The sequence below is a fragment of the Anabrus simplex genome, chromosome 2 (genome assembly GCF_040414725.1).
Source record: "Anabrus simplex isolate iqAnaSimp1 chromosome 2, ASM4041472v1, whole genome shotgun sequence".
Taxonomy (NCBI): Eukaryota; Metazoa; Arthropoda; class Insecta; order Orthoptera; family Tettigoniidae; genus Anabrus; species Anabrus simplex.
In genome coordinates, this window is record NC_090266.1 from 41,530,228 (window position 1) to 41,547,070 (window position 16,843).

The 16,843-nt window shown below is 42.6% G+C and overlaps 1 protein-coding gene across 1 annotated transcript in view; it reads left to right on the forward strand.

Annotated features, from left to right (window-relative positions):
• Window positions 1–680: 680 nt before the first annotated feature.
• pxb overlaps window positions 681–16,843 on the forward strand; it is a 281,818-nt gene continuing 265,655 nt past the window's right edge. Inside the window, exon 1 of the mRNA XM_067142350.2 lies at window positions 681–813. Within this exon, the coding sequence (XP_066998451.2) occupies window positions 754–813 (60 nt within the window). The 5' untranslated portion in view covers window positions 681–753. The remainder of the gene's footprint in view (window positions 814–16,843) is intronic.

Genomic DNA, 16,843 nt, shown 5'->3' on the forward strand with positions numbered 1-16,843 from the left:
AATCACCATGTCTTCGGTCTTAGGTTATATAATCTTCTCTCCGTCTAATTGATCGTCCGCGACCCATGCCTGCAGATTATCCTTCAGTTTTGCTGTTGACTATATTGAAATTTATGCAGAGTAAAATTAAATTTTCGGGTCAAAAACTGCTGCGTTTTATACACGTATGTTGCGGCATTTCAGAGTGTTACTCTTTAGGAAGTAACGATTATGAAGAAAAGTGTAATAATAAATCAAACTTTAAGTTCAAGTTTCTACTATAATGAGCTAAAATAAACATGAAACTCATATCTGTCTGTTCATTTAACTTTTAAAACTTAAAGGAGTTTCCGATATTTCCACCAATCCATTGCTGATAGTAGGTCTTTCCCGTTAATTGTTTCCTTTTCTAGCTGAGGAGTTCTGTCGATTTTATCCTTATGTACTTCTGATTTGCTTATGAATAAGGTGCCGCCCGGCGATCCAAGGGACAGGGAAGCTATGTTATTTATTTGTGTGCATGGATTATTGTGTAAGATATGTATATTAATGGTTTAAATTTCTTGTGCTGTTGCTAAATATTTTTGCTGTAACTCTCGGTGATTTGTATTCTACATCGTATTTGTTGATGCTTATTACTTTGTTGCACTTTGAAGAACTTGATACTTCTTGTCGGCTCTAACGTTGAGACGGTATGTTTTAGTTCTAACAGGTCCCACTGGAGCGGCACCCGACAGACACCACCCGTGGTGAAAGTTGGCAAGGGTGCCTCAAATGGACTGCTGCTTTTGGCGTGGCTTGGGTCGCCATTCTTCCTACGGCAGTGGCAGTCGTGTGCGTGTAATGTCATGCATGTAATTTAAAATTGTTATAAATTAGTATAGTTTTGTAAATCAGATCTGCTTGATTTAAAGTTGTGGTAATGGGCAAGAAAGTGGAAGTCATTTGCTGCTGTTGGAAACCAAACTATCAAATATCTGCCTTAAAGTTTTAAAGTTGAACACCATATTCAATTACGGCATAACATTGATCCAGTAACGGACCATAAATTTCACCTGTCCAGTAAATTATCGCAGTCCTCATCATAATCACCATCATCACCATAATCATCATACTATTCTATTTTACACCAGCGGTGTGTTACAATCTTCTGCCTTATCCTCGGGGTATCAGTAACTTTTCCCCTATTGTTAATTAGTAAATGATATGCCAGTGGATTCTAGACTTTTCCATTAGACTAAAATGTACACTCTCTGGGCAAAAGTATCCGGACGCCCAACTCAAACTGAAGACAGAGTTTACTGGTAACATAGTTAGTCCGCCTTTTTCCTTTATCACAGTCCTGGCTATATTGGCGAACCTTTCCACCAAGTGTCAGAACGTTTTCATGGATATTGCATCCCCTTCCAACAATGAAACCGTGGCCGGGGAATGTGTTGATGTTGGATGATGGGATCTCATCCTCTAGGTGTTCTGCTGGGTTTAGGTTGGCACTCTGGGTGGGCCAGTCAAGTTGTAAAATATTATCCTTAACCCATTGGTTTACGGGGGCCACTTCATGAATCGGAGCGTTATCATGTAGATATAAACAATGGTCATCACCGAACTGATTTTCCACGCTAAGCAGTACGAAAGCTCTCAAAATATGCGGATATTCTTCTGCCACACAGTCCTATAAGAGGTCCGAGTCCATCTCATGAGAAATATCCGTACACCATTACGTCACCTCCCCCAAATTTCACTGTTGTTATTAAAAATCCATGTAGATAGTGTACCGCAGGCATTCTCTATACAAAAATCCTTCCTGTATATTACCGCAATTTATAGTGTGATTCATCACTTCAAATTGGCTGTTTCCAATGTCCTAGTGTCCAATAGCGGCCCTCTTTACTCCACGTCAGGTGGCACTTTTTATAAATATTTGGTGTAGGAACAGCTTGACGACCTTGAAACCCATTTGTTTTTAATACTCGACGCACCGTCATGAGGCTTGTTGTACTTGCAGTAGCGCTTGAAAATTCCGTGGTGATTCTTTCTGTAGACAGTTGACGATGTAATGTTCGTTGATCCCTGGATGACAGTATATGAGGCCGACCAAATCGTGGTGGTACTTTCACTTTTACACTTTGCAACTACATCACTGACAGTTAAGAGGTTAGAGATGTCTTGCTTATGTAGTAACCAATGATTACCGCGTATTGAAAGTCACTAAGCTTACCTAACCTACCTATGCTGCTGTTCCGTAGTTTCACTGAGCAATGAAAACCTCCCTGCCTCCTTGCAGACCGGTACGATGTGTCATTTAATAGAGTGCAGGGGTGTACTGGTACTTTTGATCAGGTAGTCTACAGTAGATGCCAGTAAAAGTGTCAGTGGTTTGCCTGAGGGCGATTGGTTTGTAATTCGTTACCTTCAATGTTCGAAATGGTTCCATAGTAATTGCTCAACTCGGGCTTCTAAGGGGCTAAACCTACATTCAGTGACACCATCTCCCTTTGTTTAGCGAATTGGATCAAGTCGATAAGAACAAGGCATGTGCGGAGAGTTCTTAAATCGGCTTCAGCTCTGCGCCGCATACGATGGTATCAATCAATTACTACTGATGAGCATTTAGGACAGTCGCCCAGGTGGCAGATTCCCTAGCATTTGGGGCTGCACGTTAGCATCTACTCCCATATAATGTATAAAGACATACTGTTATAAGAAACACCAAACGGAATCAGCTGAATGATACAATTCTCCCTTTTTAAAACTTTTGATAACCACTTAACTTCAGTCTCCCCTGTACGAACATTCATTGGCATATATTAATGTTTTATTTTACAAAATTCTCTTCGAACAAAGGTAACCTCGTATGACTTAGTATACTCAAAGAAATTTTATATAACAGCTATAGGAAATCGAAATCAACTATTTGGATTGGGATGGTGATTTAAGATTTGACAGGATTTCTTCAGCATCGTCAGTATAATCTCATCTCTAAGACAGGATGGTAAGCCGAATGTCTTTCTAAAATCTTCAAGAAATCCTTGGTATGGTATCGCGAGCTTCTAATAAAAGACCATAAACCTCGATTGACTCCAAGTGATATTTATTATTGAAGAAATTCCCCGTGTGTTCATAAATACTCCTCTTTTCTTGATGTGAATCTGCATCCAGTTAATTTTCCAACTGAAATCTTATTGTTGCATCCACAATTACATCTCGCTTTGTAATAGTAGAATGCACTATTATGTCAGTCCTCAGAAGTGATCCATTCAAAGCAAGGCAGGACATTTCCTCATCTACTGACTAGACCTCTCCCTCAGGGCGTCAGTTATGACGTGAGTTCCGAATGAGGATTCCACGGTTGAACTGCAGCAACATTTGCATTCATCTTTAACAAGTCACACATTCTGAAGTGGATAACCCGTTCTCGTTAACCTCGGGCACCACGCTCTTATGTTGCAGCAAAATAACTTACCTCTTCCGAGTTTCAGATTCGCGGTAACGCAGTCCTTCCTGAAATTTGATCACAGACGACTTTGTCATTTCTGATGGTGGAGGAAAGTTAAGGCTATCCCATGAAGTTTTTAACTCATCTTGCAACATCCTAACTGCATGAGCGTGTGCATTATTACCTCTCATTAACGCTATACAGACACTAAAGTGCTAAAGGATGGCTTCCCATGCAGCTCGATTTAAATTTTGTCCTCTGGCTTTTCTCCTTGAATACAACATACTACTGGGGATATCGACTGGTAAGATAAGCATCTCTCTAACAGAACGTCGAATAATCTAGTCTACGTCACTCTAAGAAAAAGCCGATAGTCACTGGTGCAACGGTGAAGGAGTATATTAGTTTGGTTAACGATATTTAATTTCTGATCCGAACGTAGTATTGTTGTTGATGTCAGGTTTTCAAGGTCTTCCCTACGAGGTATTATAATCCTCTATGGGTCAAAACGGATTTTGTCTGTTAACATCACTCCCAAATATTGAATGGTATTTTCGGATTCCTTTGTCTTTATTTATGATAGGCGATTTATTACAGAAAATTAACATGTATAGGAAAGCATTGTCCTGTTCCTCTTTCATACTAACAGACTAATTACAATCTATTATCTGTAATAGTATCTACAATATTTTACAGTTCGCAAGTATACGTACACGTCTTAAGTATAGGTAAGGGTTATTCTGACCGAAGGCAGGTCCGAACCTCCGCAGAGGTGTTCCAGAGCCGGAGTTAACGTGCGGTAGGGTGGCCAGTTCCTTTCCGCTCCTCCATTCCCTTACCCCCCCACCAACAGCGCGTCGCCTATTAAAGTAATTCCTCGCTATCACTTAGTCGAGCAGCTCGTCTCCTTTCTCCCAAACCGAGCTCGATAGCTGAAGTCGCTTAAGTGCGGCCAGTATCCAGGATTCGGGAGATAGTAGGTTCGAACCCCACTGTCGGCAGCCGTAAAAATGGTTTTCCGTGGTTTCCCATTTTAACACCAGGCAAATGCTGGGGCTGTACCTTAATTAAGGCCACGGCCGCTTCCTTCCAACTCCTAGCCCTTTCCCGTCCCATCGTCGCCATAAGACCTATCTGTGTCGGTGCGACGTAAAGCAAAAAAAAAAAAACAACAAAAAAACACCTTTCTCCCAAGTCTTCCCAGTCCAAACTTAGCAACATTTTCGTAACGCTACTATTATATCAGAAATCACCCATAACAAACCGAGCTGCTTTCTTTGGATTGTTTCCAGTTCTCGAAGAATTTAATCCAGATCTTTCGTTATATTTACACCTAGGTACTTACAGTGTTCCCCATGGGATAGATTCACTCCATCAGCATAGTAATTAAAACTAAGAGGTCGCTTCCTCTTGCCGAAAGTTACAACTTGACCTTATAACTTGTTTATCATCATACCATTGTCTACTTTCCATCACAGAACATTGTCGAGGTCTTCTTGTAATCGCTCACAATCCTGTATCTCATTTATCACTGTGCACAGTGAAATACTATCCGCAAACAGCTATAACTGTGATTTCAGTTCATTAGTCATATAATAATTGTTATATTTAAGAAAACATAAAGGTACCATAATACTGCTTTGCAGGAACCCCCTTCCGGTATTACTGAATCAGATAATGCTCCGCCTATTCTAGTTATCTAAGTTGTGTTCTCTTTCCGTTCAATCGCTTTTTTGTCTGCCCTCATTTTCATCAGTAGTCTCCCTTGATCTACCCTATCAAAACTGTTGGCGCTGACCTGTTGAAATAACGCATTGGAAATCTATTAAAGATGTGGAAGAGCGATCAGCCTCTGAATAATCCTGGTATGGATTCCACACACTGAAACCATACTCTCTTTGGGGTCTTAGCAGAGACATATACACTCTATGGCTTGCCATAGTGGCATTTGCTACTGAATCACTCGCCGGATCGTCTGTCGTACCTGACGACAGTTCACACCAGAATGCCAAGTGTTTCTGTAAATTGGCTGATGCGAATACACTCCACCAGAAACCTATGCCCCTGTAGTCTGCGAACACACGTCATTCCATCATTTTCGCCTGAGGATAGGCACGATTCATCCAAAAAACAATATTGTGCCTTTCGTCACATACTACGTATTCACGTCTTTCATTGCATCCCTGAAGCCTAGAAGCCAAGTGTCAATTGTAGCCTGCAGATTAGCCGATGTACACACAATCCACACTGTAATTAATGGCGTACGGCTTTTATTGCCGGGAGTGTCCGAGGACATGTTCGGAGTAGTATAAATGGATGGTTCAGCCGCCACCGCCACCGCTGGCCCCCTGAACGAGGCCTCCACCACATTGACTATCCTGACTTAGACTGCATGCTTAAACTCACATGACCTTACTAGAGTGGTTGGCTAAGAGAGTGATCTTAGGCGGATGGCTAAGACTTCACCCTTAACCTCACTACGTGTTCAGGCTTAACCTGACGCACCCCGGGTTCGACTCTACTCTTAAGGGCCTAACTCTTAAATTCGATACCAAAAAGTCTTGACTCAACTGCTAACGTGATTATAGTGTAAGCGTAACCTTACAGGCACAGATTTGACTCCAAGCTTAACCTCACAGGTCCTGGATTCGGCCCTAGGCTTAAGGGCATTAGCATTACAGACCCAAGAATGCTAGCTTAACCCAACTACCAAAGTGATTATGGTGAAGAGTGCTAGGTTAACCCATGCATTTGATGCGGGGCTTAACTTTACAAGGGCGTTACAGCCTTAAGTTTGAGTATCAACCTAACTAGACGAGATAAGACATGATCCAAGCATTTCGATGCTGAGATTGGTGGAAGCTGACGGCTACACACAGAACTAGGGATATGGTGTAAGGTGTAATACGAATGCTTTATTCATAGGGGGTGTAATATTGGGAAGCATCTTTGAGTTCTAAAACGGAGATTGAGTCTCAACTAAAATAGAACTACTGCGGGGCTAAATTTCGGCACTTTCGCGAATCTAAAACGTATTTAGTAGGACGTAAAGCCAATATTATTAACCTACACAGAGATTAGATCGAGTCTCGGTGGGGGAACCTTTGGGCTGCTGAAGTCAGGTCGTAATAGGAAAAGTACTTGTTAGGAGTTTTAGCTGAGACATGAAATAGGAAGTTCATTGTTGTTTTTACATATTAGCTTAGCATGCACACATCAGAAAAAATAACTCCACCACGGGCCAGGAGCACACGCGTAATATAGTGGCTATACATAGGCTCTTATGGAGAAAGCTGGCACAGGAGATACATAGGATTTAAGGAGACGGCCTAGGGGTGACTGCGTAAGATGGCTGCAGCGTACAACTTCCTAGTGCTGGGGACCCCGAGGCAAGATCGTTGCTATACATTGGTTATATCAGACTAACATTAAGGAGATGGGCCAGGAGCTAATGGTGATACATTGTTCTTATAGGCCTAACTCCACAGAGCTGCCTTTCGAGGGACTGAGGTAAGGGCTACTATGCAAGATAACAGCTATACTCTATTCGTATAGACCTTAATTAGTGGGTCGCCTCAGGGTCCCACAACTTGTAACTTATGACCTATTAGTTTGATCAGCCTGAAATTCGAGAAATGAGGCAAGGGCTACTATGCAAGGTAACTGATATACTCTATTCGTATAGACCTTAAAAAGAGGGCTGCCTCAAGGACTCACAACTTGTGACTTATGACCTATTAGTTTTATCAGCCTGACATTCGAGAAATGAGGCAAGTGCTGCTATGCAAGGTAACTGATATACTCTATTCGTATAGACCTAACTAGAGAGCTGCCTCAGGGACTCACTACTTGTAACTAATGACCTATTAGTTTTAGTAGCCTAACTTTCAGCAGCTGAGGAAAGTGCTAATATTCAAGATGGCTGCTATACTGTATTCTCATGGACCGAACACTAGAGAGGGGCTTACAACTTGTAACTTATGGCCTATTAGTTGGCTGGTATACTGTATTCTCATGGACCGAACACTAGAGAGGGGCTTACAACTTGTAACTTATGGCCTATTAGTTGGCTGGTATACTGTATTCTCATGGACCGAACACTAGAGAGGGGCTACAACTTGTAACTTATGGCCTATTAGTTGGCTGCTATACTGTATTCTCATGGACCGAACACTAGAGAGGGGCTTACAACTTGTAACTTATGGCCTATTAGTTGGCTGCTATACTGTATTCTCATGGACCGAACACTAGAGAGGGGCTTACAACTTGTAACTTATGGCCTATTAGTTTTATCGCCTAAATGTTGGCAACTGAGGCAGGGGCTGCCAGGCAAGATAGGTGTTGTACATCGGTTATATTAGACTAACTTTAAGGAGCTGGGCTATCGCTCATCCTTCTAACCAGCTACCCTTCATAACTTAAGTCTAGCACAGGAGCTAGTGGTGATACATGAGCTTTATGGAATTAATTTGAGGAGAGCATTGCTAGGGCTTTTTCGAGTATTGGGCAAATGCGGGGGGTTTTATCCCCCTAACCGGTTACCCTTCCTAACATCAGTGTAGCGCAGGGGCTTTTGCATATGCATAGACTCATATGGGACTAAACCTGGGGGAGAGCTGCACTATGGCTCTCGAGCAAGGATAGTCGCTCAAAGCTAAAAGCATAATCAGAATGATGAGATGTAGAAAAACATACAATGGTGTTATAACATAACCTTTTAACCCTGTTAGAAGTGATAAAGTTCATTCAGTGTAGGATTGCAAAATCCTGAACCGAAGAAGAATCGTGCTACACACATGATAGGGAATGGAACCCAGGGGTCACGTCTTATCAGAAGGACAAAAGGATGAAGGGAGACTTCCTTCTCCTCCTCACCGCGCCCTCCTCCTCCTAGGGTAAATGGCTAATGGGCTAAAGGCTATAGGGCTATTATGCTAATAGGGTAATGCCTTAATAGGCTAAGAGCTAACTGGGCTAAAGGGCATAATGGCTAATGGGCTAAAGGGCAAAAGGGCAAGAGGGCCTACATTTTTGTAGTATTTAGGGTGCCTCTCCGGTCTTTATCCGGGGCTTGAGACCGGCTCTACAGCTAGAGGCGTAGTTAACACGCTAAGGAAGGGAGGATGTTGGAAAATAGTCTGTACCAATATAGCTATTCGATCCAATATATGATACAGATGGATGACTTAGGTGAGGGTGAGAGTGAGGCCTGGGAATGTAGGAAGGTGTTTAGGTTTTTGTACTGTCGAGAGAGAGCACCCGCAGGTAAGGTCTTCACTTTGAAGAGCTATTGCTCAATAATAAGCACATGACTTAATTCTTGCTCTATTTCAAAAATATCTGCTTTTTACTCTGTGTAACCAGCATCTTGATAGGCTCTTAGCAGTTGTAAACGTTTTACGAGTACGTTCGGGTCTTTAGAGTATCTTATGTCTACATGGGGTAACAGAGGCTTGTTGTGAACTTTGAGCCTGCAAGCAGACAGTTGATGTATAGGGACTTGTTTTGATGTAATACGTGCTTCTGCAATAGCGTTTCCAGGTAAAGACCTAACTTGTTTTGATAGCAAAGAAGCGTTGAAACCTTCTTTGACTTCATCTTACATCTCTTCTTGAGATGTTTGCACAGCGACAGAACGTGTAGTAGGCTTAAAAAATGAAGTAAAATCATAAAGCTCTAATGGCGCAAAGAAACATTGAGATCTTCATTTTCTTCTTCTCCTTTTCCTGTATCATCACTATTATTATCAGCATCCTCATCATTTTCATCATTATCATCATGCTGCTTCCCTTCATCTCGAAATGTGTGCTTAGTAACAGGACTTGCAGCAGGCCTAGACAACAAGGGAGAATTAAAAATCTCTCGCTGTTGTGCACTTTTAAAAAATAAATCTCTTATTACTTGAATACGGTTGAGCTCTTTGTATTTTCTTTTCGATGAAGCTACATTGCATGCGGCTTCATGGTGTTGAGCGTTGTAAGCGTTCCTGAACTCTCCTCTAAAATGTTTGCATCCTTCTGTAGCATATAGTGGATCGAGCAGCTATATTGGTACAGACAATTTTCCAACATTCTCCCCCCCTCCCTTAGCGTGTTAACTCCGCCTCTAACTGTAGAGCCGGTGTCAAGCCGCGGATAAAAAGAGGAGAAGCACCCTACATGCTACAAAAATATAAGCCCTTTTGCCCTTTAGCCCATTAGCACTTTAGCCCATTGGCCCTTTAGCATTTTTAGCCCATTAGCGCTTTACTCTATTAGCACATTAGCCATTTAGCTCATTAGCCCTTTATCCCTAGGAGGAGCGGGGCGGGGTGAGGAGGAAGAGTCCTTTCATCCTTTTGCCCTTCTGAAAAGACGTGACCACTGGGTCCCATTCCCTAATCATGTGTGTAGCACGATTATTTCTCGGTTCAGCATTTTGTAATCCTACACTGAATGAACTTTATCACTTCTAACAGGATTAAAAAGTTAGGTTATAACAATATTGTATGTTTTTCTACATCTCATCATTCTGATTATGCTTTTAGCTTTGAGCGACTATCCTTCCTCGAGAGTCATAGTGCAGCTCTCCCCCAGGTTTAGTCCCATATGAGTCTATGTATATGCAAGAGCCCCTGCGCTACACTGATGTTAGGAAGGGTAACCGGTTAGGGGGATAAAAACCCCCGCATTAGCCCAATACTCGAAAAAGTCCTGGCAATGCTCTCCTCAAGTTAATGCCATAAAGCTCATGTACCTCCACTAGGTCCTGTGCTAGACTTCAGTTATATCCGGGAGATAGTAGGTTCGAATCCCACTATCGGCAGCCCTGAAGATGGTTTTCCGTGGTTTCCCATTTTCACACCAGGCAAATGCTGGGGTTGTACCTTAATTAAGGCCACGGCCGCTTCCTTCCAACTCCTAGGCCTTTCCTATCCCATCGTCGCCATAAGACCTATCTGTGTCGGTGCGACGTAAAGCCCCTAGTAAAAAAAAGACTTAATTTATGAAGGGTAGCTGGATAGAAGGATGAGCGATAGCCCAGCTCCTTAAAGTTAGTCTAATATAACCGATGTACAACACCTATCTTGCCTGGCAACCCCTGCCTCAGTTGCCAACATTTAGGCGATAAAACTAATAGGCCATAAGTTACACGTTGTAAGCCCCTCTCTAGTGTTCGGTCCATGAGAATACAGTATAGCAGCCAACTAATAGGCCATAAGTTACAAGTTGTAAGCCCCTCTCTAGTGTTCGGTCCATGAGAATACAGTATAGCAGCCAACTAATAGGCCATAAGTTACAAGTTGTAAGCCCCTCTCTAGTGTTCGGTCCATGAGAATACAGTATAGCAGCCAACTAATAGGCCATAAGTTACAAGTTGTAAGCCCCTCTCTAGTGTTCGGTCCATGAGAATACAGTATAGCAGCCAACTCATAGGCCATAAGTTACAAGTTGTAAGCCCCTCTCTAGTGTTCGGTCCATGAGAATACAGTATAGCAGCCAACTAATAGGCCATAAGTTACAAGTTGTAAGCCCCTCTCTAGTGTTCGGTCCATGAGAATACAGTATACCAGCCAACTAATAGGCCATAAGTTACAAGTTGTAAGCCCCTCTCTAGTGTTCGGTCCATGAGAATACAGTATAGCAGCCAACTAATAGGCCATAAGTTACAAGTTGTAAGCCCCTCTCTAGTGTTCGGTCCATGAGAATACAGTATAGCAGCCAACTCATAGGCCATAAGTTACAAGTTGTAAGCCCCTCTCTAGTGTTCGGTCCATGAGAATACAGTATAGCAGCCAACTAATAGGCCATAAGTTACAAGTTGTAAGCCCCTCTCTAGTGTTCGGTCCATGAGAATACAGTATACCAGCCAACTAATAGGCCATAAGTTACAAGTTGTAAGCCCCTCTCTAGTGTTCGGTCCATGAGAATACAGTATAGCAGCCATCTTGAATATTAGCACTTTCCTCAGCTGCTGAAAGTTAGGCTACTAAAACTAATAGGTCATTAGTTACAAGTTGTGAGCCCCTGAGGCAGCTCTCTAGTTAGGTCTATACGAATAGAGTATATCAGTTACCTTGCATAGCAGCACTTGCCTCATTTCTCGAATGTCAGGCTGATAAAACTAATAGGTCATAAGTCACAAGTTGTGAGTCCTTGAGGCAGCCCTCTTTTTAAGGTCTATACGAATAGAGTATATCAGTTACCTTGCATAGTAGCCCTTGCCTCATTTCTCGAATTTCAGGCTGATCAAACTAATAGGTCATAAGTTACAAGTTGTGAGTCCTTGAGGTCGCCCTCTTTTTAAGGTCTATACGAATAGAGTATAGCAGCAATCTTGCATAGCGGCCCTTGTCCCAGTTTCCCGAATATCAGACTGATCAATCTAATAGGTTGTAAGTTACAAGTTTTGGGCCCCTGAGGCAGCCCTCTATTTAAGGCCTATACGAATACAGTATGGCGGTCGTCTTGCATAGTAGCCCTTTCATTTCTCGAATACAAGGTTGATCAAACTAATAGGTCATATGTCACAAGTTGTGAACCTCCGAAACAACTCTGTAGAGTTAGGCCCATGAGAACAATGTATCACCATTAGCTCCTGGCCCATCTCCTTAAATTTAGTCTGATATAACCAATGTATAGCAACGATCTTGCCTCGGGGTCCGTAGCACTAGGAAGTTGTACGCTGCCGCCATCTTACGCAGTCACCCCTAGGTCGTCTCCTTAAATCCTATGTCTACCCTGTGCCAGCTTTCTCCATAAAAGCCTATGTATAGCCACTATCTTACGCATGTGCCCCTAGACCGTCACATTAAGTCTTAGGCTCCCCTGTGGCAGGCTTCTCCATAAGAGCCTATTAATAACTGCCATCTTGCGCAGTAGCCGCTTGGCCAACTTTCTCCATAAAAGCCCGTGTTATGCCGCCATCTTGCGCAATCACCCTTAGGTGTCTAATTAAATCCTATGTCTCCCCTAGGCCAGGTTTCTCCATAAGTGCTTATGTATAGCTGCTATCTTGTGCAGTTGCCTCTGGACCAGCTGTCTCCATAATACCCCGTGTATAGCCTCCATCTTGCGCAATTGCTCTTGGTCAGCGCAACGTTTGGCCTGCAGGGGTATCGAGCGTGAAATGTAGGTAGGGATTTTATTCTGTATTCAGAAATTCTGATAATACGCGAAACCCTGCAGGGCTAAATTCCGGCACCACATTCTTTTTTACGAATTATATTTGGTATTCAGTACGAAGATAGGTCAGGTTTTCCTGCGTGATTGTACATAAGTTGCGAACTTGTAGAAACAACGAACTTTGTGTTCCCTGTGTCAGCAAATACTTCCAAAGCTACTCAACTGGCCCGTGGAGTTATTTTTTGCTGGTATGTGCATGCTAGGCTAAAATTTATAGAACAACAATGAACTTCCTATTTCACGTCTCAGCTAAAACTCCTAACAACTACTTTTCCTGTGACGACTTGACTTTAGCAGCCAAAAGGTTCCCCCACCGAGACGCGATCTAATCTCTGTGTGGGTTAATAATATTGGCTTTGCGTCCTACTAAATACGTTTTAGAGTCGCCAAAGTGCCGAAATGTAGCCCCGCAGTAGTTATATTTTAGTTGAGACTCAATCTCCGTTTTAGAACTTCAAATATGCTTCCCAAAATTACACCCCCTATGAATAAAGCATTCGTATTACACCTTACACCATATCCCTAGTCCTATGTGTAGCCGTCAGCTTCCACCAATCTCAGCATCAAAGTCCCCGGAACGTGTCTCATCTCGTCTAGTTAGATTGAGCCTCAAACTTGAGGTTGTAACGCCCTTGTAAAGTTAAACCTGGCGTCAAATGCGTGGGTTAACCTAGCACTCTTGACCATAATCATGTTGGTAGTTGGGTTAAGCTAGCATCCTTAGGTCTGTAATGCTAACGCCCTTAAGCCTAGGGTCGAATCCAAGACCTGTGAGGTTAAGCTTGGAGTCAAATCCGTGCCTGTAATGTTACGCTTACACTATAATCACGTTAGCAGTTGAGTCAAGATTTTTTTGGCATCGAATTTAGGACTCAGGCCCTTAAGTGTAGGGTCCAACCCTGGGTCTGTCAGGTTAAGCGTTAACACGTAGTGAGGTTAAGGATAAAGTCCTAGCCATCCGCCTAAGAGCACTCTCTTAGCCAACCACTCTAGTAAGGTCATGTGAGTTTAAGCATGCAGTCTTAGTCAGCACAGTCAATGTGGTTGAGGCAGCGGTGGCAGTGGTGGCTGAACCATCCACTTATACTACTGTTCGTCTCGCGAGGTGCAGGTCTTTCGATTTTACTCCCGTAGGCGACCTGCGCGTCATTTTGAGGATGAAATGATGATGAAGACGACACATACATCCAGCCCCGTGCCAGAGAAATTAAACCGATGATAGTTAAAATTCCCGACCCTGCCGGGAATCGAACCCGGGAATCCACACTGTAATTATTGGCAATGTACAGGGTTATTCTAAATAAGTTACCTGAAAATAACATTAAATATCTCCGTATGCAAAATTATTTTACGTAGTTTATTTCCATTGCATAAACCAAGATTTGTTTGAAATATTTTACAGATGTTCAATGTGGCTGCCTGTTTGTCACTCGGCAGATATCCCATCTCTACGGAACTTCGTCCGAGATACGCATGAGGATATCCGGATCCAGCCGACCAATCGCAGCGTTGATCCATTGACGAAGTTCATGGAGAGCTGTTAGACGTTGAAGGATGTACACGTTATCTTTCACGTAATCCCCAGGACAAAATCCAGCTGCGGTAAATTGGGAGATCGTGGTGGCCAAGCTATGTTCCCACCATGTCCAATCCAAGCACGAGTGGTCTTAGTTAGAAAATAAAATTTTCCCCCATATCATCTTGCAGTTGTTGCATCGAGTAGTTTTGAAACATATCTAGATATGCGATGCCAGTCAGCCTTCTCATGAATAAAGAATGGTCCGTACGCTTTCACGGAACATAATGCGAAAAACACATTCAGTTTTGATGAGTCCCGAGTGTGCTCCAGGTATTCCGTCGGTTTCTGTGTGGCTCATATCTTCACATTCTGGTGGTATTCTGTACCAATAAAGTGAAATGTCGCCTCATCACTGAACACTAGCTTATGAAGAAAACTATCGTGATCCTCCATCCTGTTAATCATGTTCACATGGAACGCATACGGTTTCCGCTTGCCACAAGCACTCAAGGCCTGACAAAATTGCAACCTGTACCCCTTACACTGCAGTCATCGTACAATTCTCCATGCCGTAGGTCGTGGAATTACCAGATCCAAACTTGCTCTAGGTGTAGACTTCTCCGGACTTCGTGCATACTCTCCTCTCACGGCTTCTACCACGTGGTCTGCTACACGAGGGCGTCCCTGTCTTTTCTCCCGGTGTGCCACACCACATGTTTCCACGAATGATCATACCATGCTTTGATAATTTTTACGTGTGGTGGTCTGCTCTGAAACGTCTTTGCACGGTAATTTACCATTTCTTTTCATGAAACCACAGACAGGACTGCACGGGCTGCGCACCGCTTCATGGCGACTGCAGCACGTTTCCCGCCGGGCGAGGGAGGAGAGTATATGGAGCGAAATTTGTTGGCTAGGTCAAGAACTTTATGATATGGCACGAAATTTGACATGCGTCTGTATAAATTTCGATCAGTAGCTTCGAAATTATTCATTGATACTTTTAGGTGTTTAATTTAGAATAACCCTGTACTGTAAAAAAAATACAAAGAGGAATATGTAATAGTGTGGCACATATGATCACGATCGGCCAAACCATCCTCGTGAGATGACTATCTGCTCTCGACGCGATGTGCTTCTAGCGATCGGATTATTTTATTTGTGTGTTACGCCCTCTCGTAGAGCTAACCACTCCACCCCATCGCGTGCCGGGGTTAACAATGGTGGAAGCCTTTACTTTCCACTCTTCCAAGAGCCTTCATGGCCTGTACCGAGGTGACTTTGCTTTGATTTTTTATTGGTTACATCCTCTTCGTACAGTTCCGTACAGATTCTGCCTATGACGGACATGCTGCTCCCTCAACTTCGAACGATGTCTCCCTTTTTTCGCTAGTGGCTTTAAGTCGCACCGACACAGATAGGTCTGTTGGCTACGAAGGGGATAGGAAAGGCCTAGGAGTGGGAAGGGAGCGGCCGTGGCCATAATTTAGGTACAGCCCCAGCATTTGCCTTGTGTGAAAATGGGAAACCACGGAAAACCATCTTTAGGGCTGCCGACAGTGGGATTCGAACCCACTATCTCCCGTATGTAAGCTCACAGTCGCGCGCCACAAACCGCACGGCAACTCGCCCGGTCGATGTCTCCTTAGGAAGAAGTGATGGGATAATCGAATACAAAATAATCACTTATTCGATTATTTCATTTTATTCCGTTATTCGATTGTATTTTCCATTCGATAATTTTTCGATTATTTTTTATTATCCATCTTAAACTCCATAAGAATTACTGAGGCAATCGAATTGTTAATTTTTCCTTTCGATTATTTTTTCGATTATTCATTCGGAACTGCACTTGAATGAATGAGCCAATTGAATAGTGAATGCTTTCTAAACAATCAAATGAAAAGTGATGTTATCAAGACAGTTAATTCACTCATTTTGTTTCAACATTTGGAGATATGTTTGGAAAAAGGCGTATTTCAATTATTTATAAGAGTTCACCTATTCGCTTATTTCAATGGATTACACATTCGACACACTTAAACCGAAAAATTGATTCATTACGCATCAGAATATTCTATGCGATACAACTGAATGCTATTTGAAACTAATTCGATTATTTTATTTGATCATTTGTTCGATTATTTAAATAATTGGATGGAGGTTATTTGATTATTAAAAGTATTCAATCATCCCACCAATAGTAGGAAGCGTTTGAATTTCTTATGTCTCTGATTCGACCCCTGTTTAAGCCGCTGATGTGCTTGTACGGCTGTTTCACACGAACACATGGATCCTCACCTACTGAGCCGCGCAGCCCTTATCACTAAATAACGAGGAATAATATGCCTGATGTTGTACTGCGCTTGATTTCAACATTCAGACAAATCATACTAAAATGCCATTCATATCTTCAGGATTGCCTCATGTACAGACCCTGTGGAAATGTACGTCGTAGCGCAACTTCAGTTAGGTGTTCTGACTTTCATATACATTTTTGCATTATCATATTCATCCTGCAGTGATGAAGACGGACAGATTTTAGGGAAGTCCCCAATGATACTTTACTTCTGCTGTTCTATGTTATGTCAAAAATATATATCGCTGCTGTAGTACAAATTCTTGAAGTAATTGATTTAGCATGGTTCATGGTGTAGGTTACTGTAGTCACGTCCTAGTTCGTGAACCATGGGCAACGGCTGAGTGGCCTAGTAAGTGGTCCTGAGAGTCGGGAAACCAGTTGCT